Here is a 17,751-nt window from a genome sequence, read left to right on the forward strand (position 1 = left end):
GGTGTCTCCCTATCCAAGTGGGGAAGAGTCACATTTTAAGGCAAAACTGGGGGGAGGGGATTCAAAACAGTTCCTACTACACATGTCATCTTGTCCCCACTGCCTTGCTCTCACCCCATGGCTTATCCCTCTTCTGGGTGGGGCTATGTCACCTCAGATGGCAGCTCCTTCTAGTGACGGCTGCAGGGAGGAAAGGCGGGGATACGTGTCTCTTCGGGTTGCTGTGGAAGGAGCCCATGGCCCTGAAGGTGTGTCCTGGGTTCCCAGAGCCTGAGCTTTGGTCCTGGGCTCCCACCCACGGACCCTGCTGAAATGCTGGGCTGCAGAGCAAAGGGTTCAAACCCATGGCTTTGGCATTTGTATCTGGGTTTCCCACACCCTAGCCATGCCACCTTAGGGAAGGACTTAATTCCCCCAACCTTAGTTTTCTCATCTGTAAAATGGGGTTAGCAGTAAAATCCACAGTCCCTTTTCTGAAATCCTTGGGGTCAAATATGCTCCAGAATTCAGAATTTTTCAGCTTCAATCATGTAACTTGGTGTATCTACTCTATAGGACATAACAACCACTGGGGTCTGAAAGCACCTTGTAATCAAACACATTAGTGTTTCTGACACTGAGCTTTTGAGCAGTCACACTACATAAAATAAAGACCATAAATTGTCTTGTGTCTGTTCAGTTCAAATTTTGTTACCAAACAATTTTTAAAAAAATTTTTGTTCAGTTTTCAGAGCCTTGAAGGGTTGTAGTTACAGATAAGGGTCAGGCTACCCTGTGTCTCTGTAGATAATGGCATGCGGCACAAAGAGGTAAAAAAATGTTCATGGTTTGATACCAGACCAAACACAGCTGTGAACCTTGGGATAAGACAAGTCTCCTGAGAAGGCCAAGGGTGATGGGTGGGGAGAATCATTCTGGAGCAGCAGTGCCATTACCCAAGTGTGTGGACAATTGGTTCGAGCTCCAGAGATCTTGAGCCTCAGCCATCACAGACCCCTGAGACTTTCCAGGCGTCTGATCAATCCTCCTCCAGAGCCGAATCTTCCTCTGGTGGGTCCTCGGTGAAGACCACTGCCATGTTGGTGGCAGTGACCAGTAGGACCAGAACGACCACCACATAATCGTCCACAGGCCTGGGCTCCTCAACCATTATGGGTTGCTGCCTCCGACGGCTGCAGCTGCTCTCCACCTGCGTGGCCTTCTCCCTGGGAGCCAGCGTGGGCACCTGGAAGGGGACCATAGGTAACTGGTCCATGTTTATCTGGTGCTTCTGCTTCGTCGTGACCCTCATCAACCTCATAGTCGAGTTATGTGAGCTCGAGGATCACTTCCCCTTCTCCTGGGACAACTTTCTCATCACCTGCAACTGCTACTCTGCCCTCCTCTGCCTCTCGGCCTCCATCATCTACCCCACCACCTACATTCAGTTCTTGCCCGATAGCCGCTACCGGGACCGCACTATCACCTCCACTGCATTCTCCTGCCTTGCTTTTGTGGCTTATGCCATGGAAGTGGCCTGCACTAGGGCCCAGCCCAACATGATCACAGGCTATATGGCCACCGTGCCAGGCCTGCTCAAGGGGCTGGAGACCACTGTGGCCTGTGTCATCTTTGTCTTCATCAGCAGCCCCTACCTGTACCTGCACCAGCCGGCCCTGGTGTGGTGTGTGGCCGTGTACTCCATCTGCTTTCTCCTGTCATCTGTGGCCCTTCTGCTGAACCTGGGCAAGTGTGACAACAGGCTGCCCATCCCCTTCCCCATTTTCCAGGTTGTGCTCACTCTGCTCTCCGTCCTCCTCTATGCCACCGCTCTGGTCCTCTGGCCGCTCTACCAGTTCAACCAGAAGTTCGGCGGCCAGCCCCAGCGGTCCAGCGATGTGAGCTGCAGCGATAGACTCACCTCCTTGGTGTGTACCTGGAACCAACGACTGGCTGTGGCCAGTCTGACAGCCATCAACCTGCTGATTTATGTGACTGACCTGGTGTTCTCGGTCCACCTGGATTTTGTCAGTGGCTGAGGCTTTGCCCAGCCAGGGGCTGGGGCTCCTGATTCCTCTTCTCACCTGAAGTTCGTTTCCAAGCCCTGACGTCCTCTGATGTGCTCTTCCTGGCTCCCCTCTCTCCCTGCTCACATCCTTCCCCAACCATCTCGCTCTCTTTTCTGCTCCCTTCCCTCCTTCTGCTCTGTCTCCTTCCTGTTTTGTGTGGTTGCCCACATTCTGTTTTGCCTCTTTCTCTTTTCACTCTCTTATTTTCTACATTTTCTCCTTTTTGGCCCTATTCTGGTCATTTTTCTTTTCTCATCTCCTGTGTCCTGACCGCCTCTTCCCCTTTTCCTTCTTCTGATCCACCGGGACCCTGAGCTTCTTCCTCCTCTGCCCACCACCCCTGTCCCACCTCCTAAGGTGCTGACTCCACATCACACAGCCCTCTGTGCAGCTGTTCACACCCTGGGCCTCCGGAGGGGCCTCACAGCCAAAGTATGCCTGTGCCCCTGGTGGCGCCTTTGTTGGTGTGTGTATATGGGTTTGGGGTGTGCCGGTGAGTAGGTAGGGATTGGGCCTCACTTCCTCCCAGTGGAGGGGGGTGTACAGTGCACCTTCCCTTTATTTAAAAAAAAAAAATCTCTGGAGGGCAATAATTTCCGGTGGTCAGGAGGCTTAAAGCAGAGACCCTGGGTCCCTAGGCCCCAGCTGGTGCTCGGCCCTGCCTGACACTAGCTCCAGAATTTTTCCCGGCTTACTAAAACCCACCTCCTAGAGGTCATCTTAAAAGACGCAAGGACTGAATGACTTCCATCTGAACTACTCTCTTGGGGATCAAAATAGGAGCTGGCAAAAAACTGCACGGTCTTGAAGACAACTGTCTGAAGTATTTGTGAGGGGCAGCGATGTGGCCCTCCTGCCTCAGAGTTCAAAACAGCATGTCCTGCCTCTGCGGGGAGAAGACAATGGCCACTGCCAGCCTTAAAGCTGATGTTAGACTGGAATTTTTCTTTTTGTGTGAGTGGTCAGGAGGTCAAAAATTACTGGATGGCCCTGTTCTTTTTTTTTTTTCTAACAAAGATAAGATTGAGTTTAATTGTTTGTCTTTGGATTTTTTTTCTTTTTTTAAAAAAAATATCTTTATTGGAGTCTAATGGCTTTACAATGTTGTGTTAGTTTCTGCTGTACAACAAACAAAGTGAAACAGCTATATGTATACATATATTCCCCATATCTCCTCCCTCTTGCGCCTCCCTCCCACCCTCCCTATCCCACCCCTCTAGGTCATCGCAAAGTATCAAGCTGATCTCCCTGTGCTATGCAGCAGCTTCCCACTAGACGGCCCCGTTCTTAAAGGCAGAGTTTCTTTTCTATTTTGGAGGGGAAGGTGGGTTGAATGGGTGGGGATTTCCGCTGCTGCAGTCAAAGGAACTGCAGTGCTTGAGTATGTGGTGCACACACGTGTTTCTGTATGTCAGTGGCTTTTTGTTGCTGCTTCCTGCTTCCCTGGGACTCATGCATAAAGTGACCTATATAAATGTAGAAATATATAAATATATATATATATATTTTTTTCTTTTTCTTTTAATTACCTGGAGCTTCTGGTCCCCGTCAGTCCCTGCTGTCAATCATAGAGAGAAATCTTGTTCTTTCTGCCACATCCATAACGTTCTTGTTTTAAAACCTCAATACAAAGATAAAAGAAAAAAAGAAAACAAAAATGAAACCAACAAAATCCACAGATCCTAACTGCCCCAAGTTTGACTAGAAATCAGAAGCAGCCTAGCTTTTAAAGGGGCCTTGCCAGCTCCTCGATGCCTCTCTTTAAAGGGGTGTGCTTTGTGCATACTGAGTGTGTAGTTGTGTGCGTGTGTCAGTGGGCATGCATGCGTTAAGACCAGCAGCCCTTTATATAACTGTTGGCAGGGAAGTCACCCCAAGCCTTCTTCCTCTCCTGTTTTCAGCCACAAAGGCTCAGAGTCCAGCATCCTAGTGTCACCAGGGCCAGAGAAGCCAGGCAAGTAGAGCTGTGGGGAAGAGGCAGGGGAAGGACCTGCACTGCTGCCACTCACTCCTGTACTGGGATGAAGCAAGAAGCAGGCAAATCTTAAGAAGGAATGAAATAAAATTCTTATTTTAAGACGAGACAAGAAAAGTTTATTTGGCCAAATTCACTTAAAGCTGGGATAAAAAGTTAAACAGATTTCTTTATTGCAGGACTTCTTAGGACCTTGTATAGATTAGTATGCATTACAAAATTACCAAAAGAGGTATATAGCAGTAAGTGATTCCCCAACTTATGTGATCAGGGAACTCTTTCTTTTCGTGGAACATCAGGGACTAGTGGTCCATGGGATACCCTTTGGGAACCATCCGTCACATCTCCCCCCGCCCCCCACTGCCCCCAGACTGGTTCAACAGCTTGGCTTGAAAGGTTCTCACAAAATCACCTCCCGCAGTGGTCCATCTCCTCTGGGGCAGCTTTCATTCCTTAAGGGGTGCAAAGCCCACTTGCCCTGCTCTCTGGACTTGCACAGAGAATTTCAATCCCTGTTCAGCTGGAGAGTTCTCTGAAAAGTTCTCAAGTGTCCTTGTGTTTCCTGTCCTTACGTGCTCTAGACTGAATGTCTCTGCATTAAGTCAGGTGCTCCTTCAGGGCAGGAACTGGGCTTTGCTGTGGGATCTGCAGTGCCCAACACACAGTAAACACATGGTAAATAGTTTTTTAGGACAGAGATGAATAGAGCCTCCACAGTTCTCTCATGCACACCTCAACTGTGCCCCCATCTCCAGACCTTCCACGGTCCTGGCTGCCTGTGTTGATGGGCTGTGGAGTCACACATGGTGGCTCACATGTTTCCTGTGACATTCAGTCTCCAATGCTCATTGCTCCTTGCATAATTGACTCTCCAGATCCCACAACTCTCTTACACGTAATCTCACGATGGCATCTTGATCCCTCCTCAACGCCTTTGCACAAGCTGTTCCTTTGCCTGGGACATGGCCACCTCTTTATCAGTCTTCAGATCTCTGCTGAAACGTCACCTGTGTAGAAGGATCTTCCAAAAGTACATCTGCCCATCATGCTACGTCCTAAGACCCTGTTTGTTCTCTTCATCGTGCTGGTCACTACCTGAAGTTTTCTTGTAACAGTATTTAACAAGTTTATGGGTTTGTCATCTAACGCCTCCACCAGCTGTTCCACGCAGACAGATGTCTAGTCTCTGCTGTCACCTCTGTGTCTCTGGGCCAAGTCAGTCCTGGGCATGGTGTGGACACAGTACATTTTGGACAAATGAACAACTGAAATCAGTAATCATTGGGGGAAGGGGGAGTTCTTATCACATGCACACAAAATGATAATTATTACAATAAAGGGGGTGGGAGGAAACTTTGGAGGCGATGAATATGTTTATGGCCTTGATAGTGGTGATGGTTTCATGAGTATATATTTATCCCCCAACTCATAGAGTTGTATACATTAAATATTTACATATGTTTACATGTCAATTATATCTCAATAAAATTGCTTCTTAAAAAATAAAATGTAGTTAAAAGTGCTACACAGTAACATGGGAAAGTGAGTAGAATATTTAAAAGACAAATCACATGTAGTACAATTATAATAATATAAAAATAAGTTTTTATGTTGAGATAAGTTACAAAGAAATACATGTTTCTATTACTTAAAAAAAAAAAAAAATCAATCATGGAGGTCTTTTCGTCCAAGATGGCTCAGACTCTCTTTCCACATTTCATCATAAACGCTTCTGTCACTCTTCAGTCAGACTCCAAGGGGCAGAGCGAGGCTTTGAGTCGCTGACGTTCTAACAGAGACTGATTCATGAGGAGCCGCCTCTGGCTGCCTGGCCAGCTCCGTGCAGTAGAGCCTGTGAAAGACCCTTGTCATGTTTCACCGTGTGGTCCTTCACTAGGATTGGCTAGACTGACCGAGAATTTTAATTTTTTGAAAAAATTCAAACCATCTTAAAACACACAAGCCAAGCATCCAGGTGCAGGTGGGAAGGATGAGCATGTTTATTGGGAGGCTCCTCAAGGAGATGCAGAGGCAGGAACCCAGGCTGCCTCCCTGATCCTCTGGCTGGTGTACCCCTTTCCTAGACTCCCTTCCCAAAGCACTCAGTACCTGGGTGCCCAGAGGGAGGGGCGGGGGTGCTGGGAGCACCTGGCATGGGGTCTGAGAAGGTTAAGGGAGCAGGAGGGAGATGTGAGGCTACAGTTGCCCTGGGGGGCATCAAATGTCTGGCACTCTTGGCCCCTCCCCATCATCAAGACCAGGTGAATGCTTGTTCCCTGAATATTTCATAAGTCTGCCCCCATTTTCCACCTCTGAAAGTGTCTTTGCTCAAGGCCCATCATTACACACCTCGACCGTGGAATTAGCCCGGAAACTGGCCACCCAGCTTCTTGGCCAGCCTCCATTCTGTTTTCCTCCTAACGGCCAGAGTGACAGTTCCAAGGTGGGAATGTGATTGATCAGCCCCTCCTTACAGAATGTCAGTGAGGCATCATCACTTACAGCTAAAATCCAACTTATTTTTCAGGTGTTCAGGCCCATCCACTTTGGACCCTGTCTGCTGTACCTGCAATACCTCCCTTACTCCCTGCCTCACTTGTTGTGCTCAGATAAGACCTAGGAGCTTGTGGTGACCTGCCCACACCAGGCTCCTTCACAGAAGTGTCAGTCTGGGAGCAATGGGAGATGGAGTTGGTGGAATCCAGTTAGGCTTCCTGGAGGAGGTGATTAAGGGTCAAGTCTTAAAAGACAAATAAAGGTTAACAAGGCAAAGAAGAGAGGAAGAGTTTTGGGTTTTATGATTTGCTCAAGGATCTCATGAATCTTCAGTGGTGAAGTTGATGTGACTGCGGCTTGTGTGTGGGAGAGGGAGGGAGAAGGGAGAATTGAGCGTGGCCAACTGGAGGCCGGTCTATATGCCCACTTGGGTCAGGAATGAGGCTGTGGGGTGGCACAAGGTAAGGAGTTGGAGCTGAGACACTTTGGAAAAGCCAGGACCGTGTGGCCTGCAGCCTCAGAGCAAGAGTAGACAAGGAAAACTATGTCCTTCAGCAAGAGGAAATGTCAAGGCTGATATCCGCCTCCACTGGAGGTTTGGATTTTTTTTTTTTTTAAGTCTCCACAGAAGAAATCAAAATCTCAGGGCTTCAGTTCTTGTGAAGTGGGCCCAAATGTGCATGATCTCTGAGGTCCAACAACTCTAACCTGGGGAATTAACTAAATCAGTGCCCAACAGACGACTGGCCTGGAGGGTCCTGAGCAGAAGCAAGTGCAGTTATTCTGGGTGAAGCTCCTAACCCAGGCAGCAGGATCCTCCCAGGAAAAAGGGGTCCTGTAAAAGGGGGCTCTGAGTTTGATGACAAAGTACACGAGGGAGCAATCCACTGTGAGTCACAAGAGCTCCAGTGAACAGACACCAATCTGAAAGAGAAAACAAACAAATACACTTAATACAATTAAGCACATTAGAAAAAGACACCATGAAGAGAAGACAGGAGGATATGAAAGAGAACCCTAATGGGTTGAAGAATGTCCTCCTAAAATTCATGTCTACTCAGAACTTCAGAATGTGGCCTTATTTAGAAATAGGGTCTTTGTAGAAATGATTATTTAAGAATCTTGAGACGGAAATCATCCTGGATGGAGGGTGGGCCCACAATCCAGTGACTAGAGTCTTTAAAAGAGAAAGGACAGAGAGATTTGCACACACAGAGTTGAGAGAAGATGAGCACGTGAAGGTGGAGACAGAGATGCAGTTAAGCGGCCACAAGCTAAGGGGCCTCCAGAAGCTAAAAGAGCAAAGGAATGACCCTCCCCTGGAGTATCAGAAGCAGCATGGCCCTCCTGACCCCTTGATTTCACACTTCTGGCCTCCAGGACTGTGAGAGAATACATTTCTGTTGTTTTAAACCACCAATCTCGTGGTAACTTGTTGCAGTAGCCCTAGGAAACAAAGATGAATTAAAAAAATGGAAAATAGAGCCTTTGTCATATTTTTATAAATTTCCAGAAAAGCTTGCCCACTTCTGGTTCCAGAGCATGGTGGTCACATGGATCCAAGGACCCCTTGTCCTAAAACTGTGGTGCCCCAGTGTGTGAGACTCACAGCGTAGGATCCACTAATCTAGAGAAGGGTGGTCGGTCTAAAGGCCCACAGGAGCCAGCGGGGGAGGAGGTAAGTAAAGGGGATGGAGACGACTAAGGCCCACTGGAGAGGACCACCTGCATCTGCCGGGGGATAGTAGAAAAGCAAGATGCACTGTGCATGACACGGTCTCCTGTTTATAAAACGGGAAAAAAATTTACAGATACCCCTGCAAACGTGTGTGCATAAATGTACACACATGTCTAAATATGATTTCAGAGCATGTGAAATGTGTTAAAGGCTGTATATGAGGTTGAGGACATGGATGCTCCCTGGACGGAGGGGTGGACACTCCTATTAGCAGGGAGGAAGGCTGGCCACGCCGAAGGGAGGAAACTGGGCACATGTGATGTGATCATATTCCTGCTTTATGGCAATTATACATGAGAATAAGTAAATACAGAAAATACTAAACAGACATGAAGAATGAAAAGCAATATAAAGTAAAGGGGGTAGCAGCTGCTCAGCTCCAGCCACCAACCCACCACCCCCTAGGGAACATAGCCCAGTGCCACAAGATCACGTCAACATGCCTGGCTGCTGGGCAGGCAGGGCTCAGCCACATCTAGGATGTGCTCTGACGGAGGCACCATTTCCACGCTCACAGATCAGAATGGTGGAGCTGCTGGTGGGAAACTCAGGCAAACCTGTTGCTTTACAGGTGGAGGTATTGCGGCACAGAGAGGGCACATGCCTTACCCAGGGTCACATAGCTGGAACCCCCATGCCTCTCCTCCAAGTTCTGCTTCTGTGGCATTAAATTGATCCAAAGTTGTCATTTAGCCCTAAGCCCTCACTTTGTGGAGGTAAGTTGGGGACAAATTCGGGGACAGACAGCATGACACCCTCAGCTGCCCTCAGAGCCAGTGCCCCTCCCCCCACCCCTGGCAGTGCCAACTGGAAGGCCAGCAGGCTCCAGGGCTCCACTGGCAACTGGGGCTGAAGGAGCCTTGTGAGTCCAGGTAGGTTCTCGGGGTTTGCTCTGTGTTTCTCTTTCCAGCCTCAGCTTTTCCCAGGGTTTATTATCAGCAAAGGTGACAAGGCCCCTGATGGCAGGAAGCTGGCTGCGGGCTCAGGCTGCTGACCCTTAAGCCCTGGGGGCACCTCTCCACCAATAGTCCCTTTGAAACAGGGCAGCTATCCCTGAGGAGGGAGCGGGCCGGGGAGGAGCTCTCAGTCCCCCACACCCTGGGACCCTTGCAGGAGGCCCTGTGTGAGGCAGGACTGCAGCCCTGCTGGCGGGACTGTCTTGGGCAGGTGACCTGGGTGATTCCCTGGTCTCCATGGTCCTTGCCACGCTCGCCACGTGTCCCCTGTCCCAACCCTGAAACCCCTTTAGGCCCCCGTCCTCCCTCTTTCAGTTCCACTCCAGGCCCCTCCTCCATGGGGAAGGTTGGCTCCATGCCTGCATCCCTTCTGGGTCAGAACACACCTACTGGGTTGCCTCGGGGCCACCCAGACCCCGGAAACCTCCCCAGCTCATCTCCACTCTGCCGCCCCCGCCCCAGTCCCAAGTGCATCCTCAGGGCTGTCACCTGCCAGCGGGCCAGCAGGTGCCTCCTCTTTCAGCTCCTGCCCTTAAGAGGGGGCTTATAATCTGTTCATCCTCCACCCCCTCCCTCCCTGGGATGCCCTGAAAGCCTCCACATCAGCATCCAGACGCAACATCCTTATCCATTTCCACTCCCTTCTTCCCAGCTTGGAAGCTGCTAACCACTCTCCCAGGCCAGAAAAATCCTCACTCAGGTAGGACTATTGCTAGATCCTTCCAGACTCGCACCTGGATGGCAGCTCTAGAGTTTAAAAGCCAAACATATGTTAATTTATTCTGTGGTTCTCCCAGGATGCTCCACCTTGGAGTAATGCTGGGTTGGTGTCTTTTTTCCCAAATGGAGAAGAGTCACATGTTAAGACAAAATTGGGGTGTGGGGTGTGGGATTCAAACAGTTCCTGCTTCCCATATCATCTTGTCCCCGCTGCCTTGCTCTTACACCATGGCTTATCTCTGTTCAGCTGCTGGGTCACCGGGTGGGGCTGGGTCGCCTCAGATGGCAGCTCCTTCTAGTGACGGCTGCAGGGAGGAAAGGCCGGGACACATGTCTCTTCAGGTTGCTGTGGAAGGAGGCCATGGCCCTGAAGGTGTGTCCTGGGTCCCAGAGCCTGAGTTTTGGTCCTGGGCTCCCACCCACATGCCCTGCTGAAATGCTGGGCTGTAGAGCAAAGGGTTCAAACTCACAGCTATAGCAGTTTTATCTGGGGCTCCCACTTTCTAGCCATGCAATCTTAGGGAAGTACTGAAGTCCTTGAGCCTTAGTTTTCTCATCTGTAAAACGCAGTTAGCAGTACAATCCATGATCCTTTTTCTGAAACACTTCAGGTCAGATATGATTCAGAATTCAGAATTTTCAGCTTCAATCATGCAACATGGTGTATCTACTCTATAGGACATAACACCCCACCGGAGTCTGAAAGCACCTTATAATCAAACACATTAGTGTTTCTGCCACCGACCTTTTGAGCGTTCACACTAAGTGAAATAAATAAAAAACATAAATTATCTCACATCTGTGCAGGTCAAATTTTGTTACCAAATGAATTTTTTAAAAATTCTTGTTCCATTTTCAGAGACTTGAAGGGTTGGGATTGTAGATAAGGACCATCCTAAGCATCCTGTCTGCGTAGATAACGGCACACAGCTCAAAGGGATTAAACAAATGTTCATGGTTTGAGGCCAGACCAAACATGGCTGTGAGCTTTGGGATAAGACAAATCTCCTGAGAAGGCCAAGGGTGGTGGGTGGGGAGAGTCATTCTGGAGTAGCTGTGCTGTTACCCAAGTGTCTGGGCCATTGGTTCAAACTCCACTGACCCTGAGCCTCAGCCGTCACAGGCCCCCGAGCCTTTTCCAGGAGTCTGACTCCAGAGCTGGATTTTTCACTGGGGGGTCCTCAGCAAAGGCCACTGCCGTGTCGAGAACATAGACCTGCACGACCATCATGACCTCCACACGGTTGTCCTCAGCTCTTTGACCATCACGGGCTACTTCCTCAGCCTGCTGCAGCTGCTCTCCACCTGTGTGGCCGTCTCCCTGGTGGTCAGTGTGGGCACCTGGAGGGGGGCCATGGGTAACTGGTCCATGTTTGGTGCTTCTGCTTCGTTGTGACCTTAACATCTTCATAGTTTGGTTACGTGGGCTCCAGACCTGCCTCCACCTCTTCTGGGACAGCCTTCTCGTCACCTGTGCCTGCCATGCCACCCTCTTATGCCTCTCGGCCTCCATCGTCTTCGCCATCACCTACATCCAGTTCTTGCCTCACAGCCCCTTTCAGGACCACACCATTGCTGCCACTGCATTCTCTTGGATGGTTTCTGTGGCCTGGACCTGTGCCCTGACTGGCGAGTTCTCCTGCTATACGCTCACCTTGCCAGGCCTGCTCAACAGGCTGGAGATCTTCATGGCCTGTGTCACCTTCGCTTTCATCAACAGCCCCTACCTGTATCAGCAGCAGCCCTGGTGTGATGCGTGGCCGTGTACCCCATCTGCTTCCTCCTGGCAGCCACAGCCATCTTGCTGAACTGGTGCAACTGGAACTACAGGCTTCCTATCCCCTCCCCCATTTTCCATTTGGGGTTCACCCTGCTCTCCGTCCTCCTCTACACCTCCGCTATGGTCCTCTGGCTGCTCTACCAGTTCGTCGAGAAGTTCAGCAGGCAGCCCCAGTGATCCAGTGATGTGAGTTGCCATGATAGACTCACCTCCTGTGTGTGCGTCTGGGAACCATGACCGCCTATGGCCATCTTGACAGCCATCAACCTGCTGATTTATGTGGTTGACCTGGTGGATTTGGCCCGCCGGTTTTTTTTTTATCAGGTTCTGAGGCTCTGCGCAGGGCTTCCCGATTCCCTCTTGTCAATGGAGGTTTCTACACCAAGCCCTGACGTCTTCTGATGTCCTCTTCCTGGCTCCCCTCTCTCCCTGCTCACATCCTTCCCCAACCATCTCGCTCTCTTTTCTGTTTCCTTCCCTCCTTCTGCTCTGTCTCCTTCCTGTTTTGTGTGGTTGCCCAGATCCTGTTTTGCCTCTTTCTCTTGCTGCTCTCATCTTTTCTACATTTTCTACTTTGGGGCCCATTTTTGGTCATCTTTGTTTTCTCGTCTCCTGTGTCCTGACCGCCTCTTCCCCTTTTCCTTCTTCTGATCCATTGGGACCCTGAGCTTTTTCCTCCTCTGCCCACCGCCCCCGTCCCACCTCCTAAGGTGCTGACTCCACATCACACAGCCCTCTGTGCAGCTGTTCACACCCTGGGCCTCCGGAGGGGCCTCACAGCCAAAGCATGCCTGTGCCCCTGGCTGTGCCTTCGTTGGGGTGTGTGTGTGCGGGTTTGGGGTGTGGGGTGGGTAGCTAGGCACTGGGCCTCCGTTCTTCCAGTGGAGGGGGGTGTACAGTGCACCTCCCCTTTAAGTTAAAAAAAAAAAACCTAGAGGTCAATAATTATCAGTGGGTGGGAGACTTAAAGCAGAGACTTGGACCACTTGGCCCCCCCTCGTGCTCAGCGCCACCTGAGATTGGCTCCAGAAGTTTTGCAGGCTTACTAAAACCCACTGCCTAGAGGCCATTTAGAGGAAGCAAAGGGTGGATGCCTTTCATTCCAGCTACTCTCAGAGGAATCAAAAAAGGAGCTGGTGAAGAACTGCAGGGTCTTGAAGACAACTGTCTGAAGTATTTGTGAGGGCCAGTGTTCAAAACCCTGCTCTCCTGCCTCAGTGTTCAAAACAGCATGTCCGGGGCTTCCCTGGTGGCGCAGTGGTTGAGAATCTGCCGCCAATACAGGGAACACGGGTTTGAGCCCTGGTCTGGGAGGATCCCACATACCGTGGAGCAACTGGGCCTGTGAGCCACAACTACTGAGCCTGAGCGTCTGGAGCCTGTGCTGCGCAACAAGAGAGGCAGCGACAGTGAGAGGCCCGCGCACCGCAATTAATAGTAGCCCCCGCTCGCCGCAACTAGGGAAAGCCCTCGCACGGAAACGAAGACCCAACATAGCCTAAATAAATAAATAAATAAATAAATAGCATTCCCTTTAAAAAAAAAAAAAGAAAAAGAATCCTCCTGCCAATGCAGGGAACATGGGTTCGAGCCCTGGTCTGGGAAGGTCCCACATGCCATGGAGCAACTAAGCCCATGTGCCACAACTACTGAGCCCACATGCCACAACTACTGAAGCCCGTGAGCCTAGAGCCTGTGCTCCGCAACAAGAGAAGCCACTGCAATGAGAAGCCCGCGCACCACAACGGAGAGAAGTCCCCGCTCGCCACAGCTAGTGAAAGCCCATGCACAGCAACGAAGACCCAACACAGCCAAAAATAAAAACAAATAGATAAATAAATTTATATTAAAAAAAACAAACAGCATGTCCTGCCTCTGCAGGGAGAACAAAATGGCCACTGCCAGCCTTTAAGGTGATGTTAGGTTGGGGTTTTTTTTTGTTTTTCTTTTCTTTTTCTGGTCAGGAGGGCAAAAATTTGTGAATAGCCCTATTCCTAAAGGGGAAGTTTCTTTTCATTTTTTTGTTTTTTCAGAGGGGTGGCTTTGGAGGGTGGGGACTGCTTCTACCATAGTGAAAGGAATCTCATGGCTTGACTGGGTGGAGCACACAGAGGTGTGTTTCTGTGTGACAGTTGCTTTCTCTGCTGCTTTGTGCTTCTCTGGGACTCATGAATAAGGTGATCTATATGAATGTATAAATGTATATATATATATATCTTATTTCCAGGAGCTTCTGGTTTGCATCAGTCCCTGCTGTCAATCATAGCGAAAAGCCTTGTCCCTTCTCACATATGTAGTTTTTTTTAACCTCAATATAAAGATAAACAAAACAAAACAAAAAAAACAAAAAAATAACCCCAAATCAACAGATTCTAATTGACCCAAATTTGTCTAGATCTCACAAGAGGCCTAGCAGATTTCCCTCCTCACCCAAACCACCTTCTATGGGAGCCCCTCCCACTGTTTCCACACCCACACCTGATCCAGAGCTTAGGGAGTGGCCCATCCCTGGGAAACTAGAGGTTGGGCCCCATCCCAATGCCCAACATTCTGTCCGCTAACTCTTAAAAGGCCTCTGCCAGCCCCTGGATGCCTCTCTTTAAAGGTGTGTGCCTGTCTGCCTGCTCAGTGTGCGCGTTTGCCTGTGTATGTGCATGTATGTCCGTGTGCATGCCGGCATTGGCACCATCAGCCCTTTACAGTAACTGGTGGTTGTGAAGACACCAAAGCCTTCTTCCTCTCCTGTTCTCAGCCACAAAGCCTCAGCATCTTTTGAGTCACCAGGCCCAGAGGGGCCAGGCAAGCAGAGCTGTTGGGGGAGGGGCAGAGGAAGGACCCCCACTGCTGCCATTCACTCCTGTACTGGGATGAAGCATGTGATCTTCACCTAGTGGCAGGTTAGGTGGAGGGGGAGAGCTCCCAGGAGGGGGTCCCCATGACAGGCAAATCTTAAGAAGCAATGCAGTAAAATTCATATTTTAAGGCAAGACAAGAAAAATTTCAACATAGAAATTTTCTCTGCCGATTTGGGGCTCCTCCCTCCCCTCTGGTGTGCATTGTGTGCTAACTAGACCTCCCTAAGGGCAGAAATACCTGCTCCACCATAAAGAGCAATTTTCTTCTTCTGGCCTCAGCCATGTAACTCCTTAGAAGATAACACTACTTACTTATGACCTGATTAATGTCACAGGCTATATTATTTGCACTCTGCCTTTTTTACAAGATAATTGTTTCTTGCATTAACAAATGTGTGATTGAGTCTCTGAGAAAAATAATGATGACTAGGTGACTTGAAATGATCGAACATATGTATAGTCTATAAGACCCATGATTATAATAGTGACACTCTAGATTTGGAAAGAAGCAACAGGAGGGAACCATTTCCTGGAGCTGACAGACTAGTAAAACACGTGGTCCAGAGGATTTTGGCTACTGTTACCAGGACTAGGTGAGTAACAGCACCTTGAATGCCCTGAAATGGGCATTCCTAGCGCCTTGGGACAAATTTGCGATGAAATGCCTCCCAAACCCTGGTCAAAATTAAGGCCAAAAGGGAGAGGATTGTGAAATAAAAAATGTTCCCCACCACCCAGTTCTGCAAGAATCAAGTCATTAGCCACTGCAGTCGCTGACCTACAATCCACCCTGAAGGGAATTTAGGTCGAACATCAGGATGAGACACAATGATCTGGGAACACTGGCAGAACTGGCCATCAGATAGCCAGAGTTTTTCAGGAGATATTTTTATGAACCCAGTTTCTTGCATCTTCCCATACTTAGAAAAGCACTAAAACCATTAATTATGGTCTCTGGTCCTTTCGAAGACCAATAACTTTGCCAAGATGTGTGATTGGTTTCATGTACTCCTTCCCCCAAATCACATACATACTGGGCTCCTGCCTTACCTGTTCAGAACAGTTCTCAGAGCTTTCTGAAAGACTGTCTCTTGGGTCATATTCCTCAGGCTGGCTCAAATAAAATTTTCCATTTCTTTCTTAGATTGACTATTGATTAATTTTTCATCAACAAAAGCTAGTATGCATTGACCTCCCCCCAGTCTGTGTGCAGGAATGTCATATTCTTCTATTTTCCTGAATCAAATTGAACATAGCCCTGGGACCTCACTGCTCAGGAGGATGGAAATGTCTCTGTGGTTTAGTAAAAGAATTGCCAAGCATGTGCTCACCTGAGGCGCTCACTGTACAAGCCTCATGGTTCATGAGGGCAGCAACTCCATCCCTCTTATTTGGTGGGGGTTAAGGGTCATTTGTCACAAATCCAAAGCAAGGTCCAGTCCTCTCACTATGGACCTCAAAAGAAAATTTACAGGTCCTCTGCTTAGTTCAACCCTCTAGTCACAGAGAAGGTGCAGCTGGACCCCAGGGAGGGAGCAGGACTTGTCCAGAGTCACCCCGTGTTTGGCAGAGTCAAAGACAGGACCCAGGTTTCCTGGTTCCCAGGCCGGCTGCCTTCCCACTGCCCCACGCTGCTTGCTACAAGTGTGGCAGCAGCATCCTCCAGGCTGGGCTTCTGCCCCATCCACCCTAGTTCTGCCACAAACCTGCCACGTCACCCTGAGGAGGTCACTCACTGCTGCGTGAGTCAGTTTCCTCATCTACAAGATGGGGGAGGGGTGCAGAGACCCCTGGTCCCCTCCCAACCCTGCCTCTTCCCGGTGCCCCTGGACTGTGCCAGTCTGGGAGACTCAGACGTGGAGGTGGAAGCCAGCTCCCTCCCCTCTGTCCACCATCTGCTTGTTTCCCTCTTGGTGTTTATTGGTTACATCCTTCCTGATTAGACAGACCCTCCTTCACCACAACCTCTGCTTGGCAGTAAACATACTTCTCTTTCACAACATGAGTTTCCTCAGTCACTTACCGGTAGTCAGACCGTCCAGTGATTCTTTTCAAAAACACAAACTGCTTCCAGGTACCTCCACAGTCTGAGGTCCCCCAGACGCCCTTGTTCCTGCACATTCTTGACTTCCCACTTCTTCAGAGTCCAGCTCAGCAGCCCCAGTGCTCTCGCCCTGTTTGGGGACCTCGTGTTCCTTTAGGGAACGCAAAGTCCTTTCTGCTGGGATACAGAGGGGCTGATCCCAAGCAGAGCAAGAGGAAACGGAAGTCCAGAGTGAGAGAGAGGCAGATCCAGGGTCCTCGGCTGGGTCCACAGTCACACGTGGTCCTGACTCCGGTGAAGTGGCCCCACTGCCCTGGTCTGGTCCCCCTGGGGATGAACCGTGAGTAGTCTGGAGGGCAGAGCCCAAGAGATCTGGTTTCTAGTTCCAATTCTGCCCCAGGGTAACTCATGACCACAGGTGAGTCTAGTCCCTGCTCTGAGCCTCAGTTTCCTACTCATAAGGTGAGCAGATTGGTCTAAAATTGTGGTCTGGAGCGCTAGGGTTCTGGTGAGGCAGTGGGGTAGCAAGTAGGGTGTTGGCCTCACCCAGCACCTTCTCTACCCCGAGCAGCCTGGCGCAAATCAAGCTCCGCCCAAGATCTCATTTGAAATAAGACTGGACACAACCATTGCTCATCTTTAGGATGCTGGTTCATAAACCAAGGTACAGACGGAAGAGGGAGTACTATACAGCTGGAAAAAATGAGGATGCTCTCAAAATAATAATAAGGAAATATCTCCAGAATATATTTACTCAAAACAGTAAGATACAAAACGATGTCTAGTATGCTATTTGTATGTAACAAAATGGGGAGAAAAAAAATTAACCTGTATGAACTTGATCTGCATCAAGAAGCACGGGAAGGACTCCCGTGAGTGCCGTGGAGCAGTTACCTGATACTGATGGGAGAGGGGAGCTGAGGGGAGAGTGGATGGAGCCCCAGGTAGAAGCAAGGTTTCTCACTGTATGGCTTTTTAGAGCATTTTGATTTTGAAACATGTAAGGAAATTACTTTTTATGACAACAAAATTTAAGTTTGAAAAATATACCATGTGGAGAAGAAGGGTCAGGGAAAGGATAGTTGGCCAGATGGTCTCCATATTCCCCGCAGCCTTGATGGACAGGCTGGGGGAGGAGT

At 49.5% G+C, this 17,751-nt stretch overlaps 1 protein-coding gene and 1 pseudogene across 1 annotated transcript; both read left to right on the top strand.

The window, feature by feature from the left end:
• Positions 1–913: 913 nt before the first annotated feature.
• LOC132503996 (myeloid-associated differentiation marker-like) lies at positions 914–5,459 on the top strand. Its single transcript, XM_060120953.1, has 2 exons — positions 914–1,907; positions 3,950–5,459. Exons 1-2 carry the CDS (start codon positions 1,152–1,154, stop codon positions 4,094–4,096), a joined length of 903 nt encoding a protein of 300 aa, XP_059976936.1. The 5' UTR covers positions 914–1,151; the 3' UTR covers positions 4,097–5,459.
• A 3,321-nt stretch (positions 5,460–8,780) lies between these two features.
• Positions 8,781–11,950, top strand: LOC132528735 (myeloid-associated differentiation marker-like; annotated as a pseudogene).
• The last annotated feature ends 5,801 nt before the right edge of the window (positions 11,951–17,751 follow it).

The sequence above is a fragment of the Lagenorhynchus albirostris genome, chromosome 1 (genome assembly GCF_949774975.1).
Source record: "Lagenorhynchus albirostris chromosome 1, mLagAlb1.1, whole genome shotgun sequence".
Lineage (NCBI taxonomy): Eukaryota > Metazoa > Chordata > Mammalia > Artiodactyla > Delphinidae > Lagenorhynchus > Lagenorhynchus albirostris.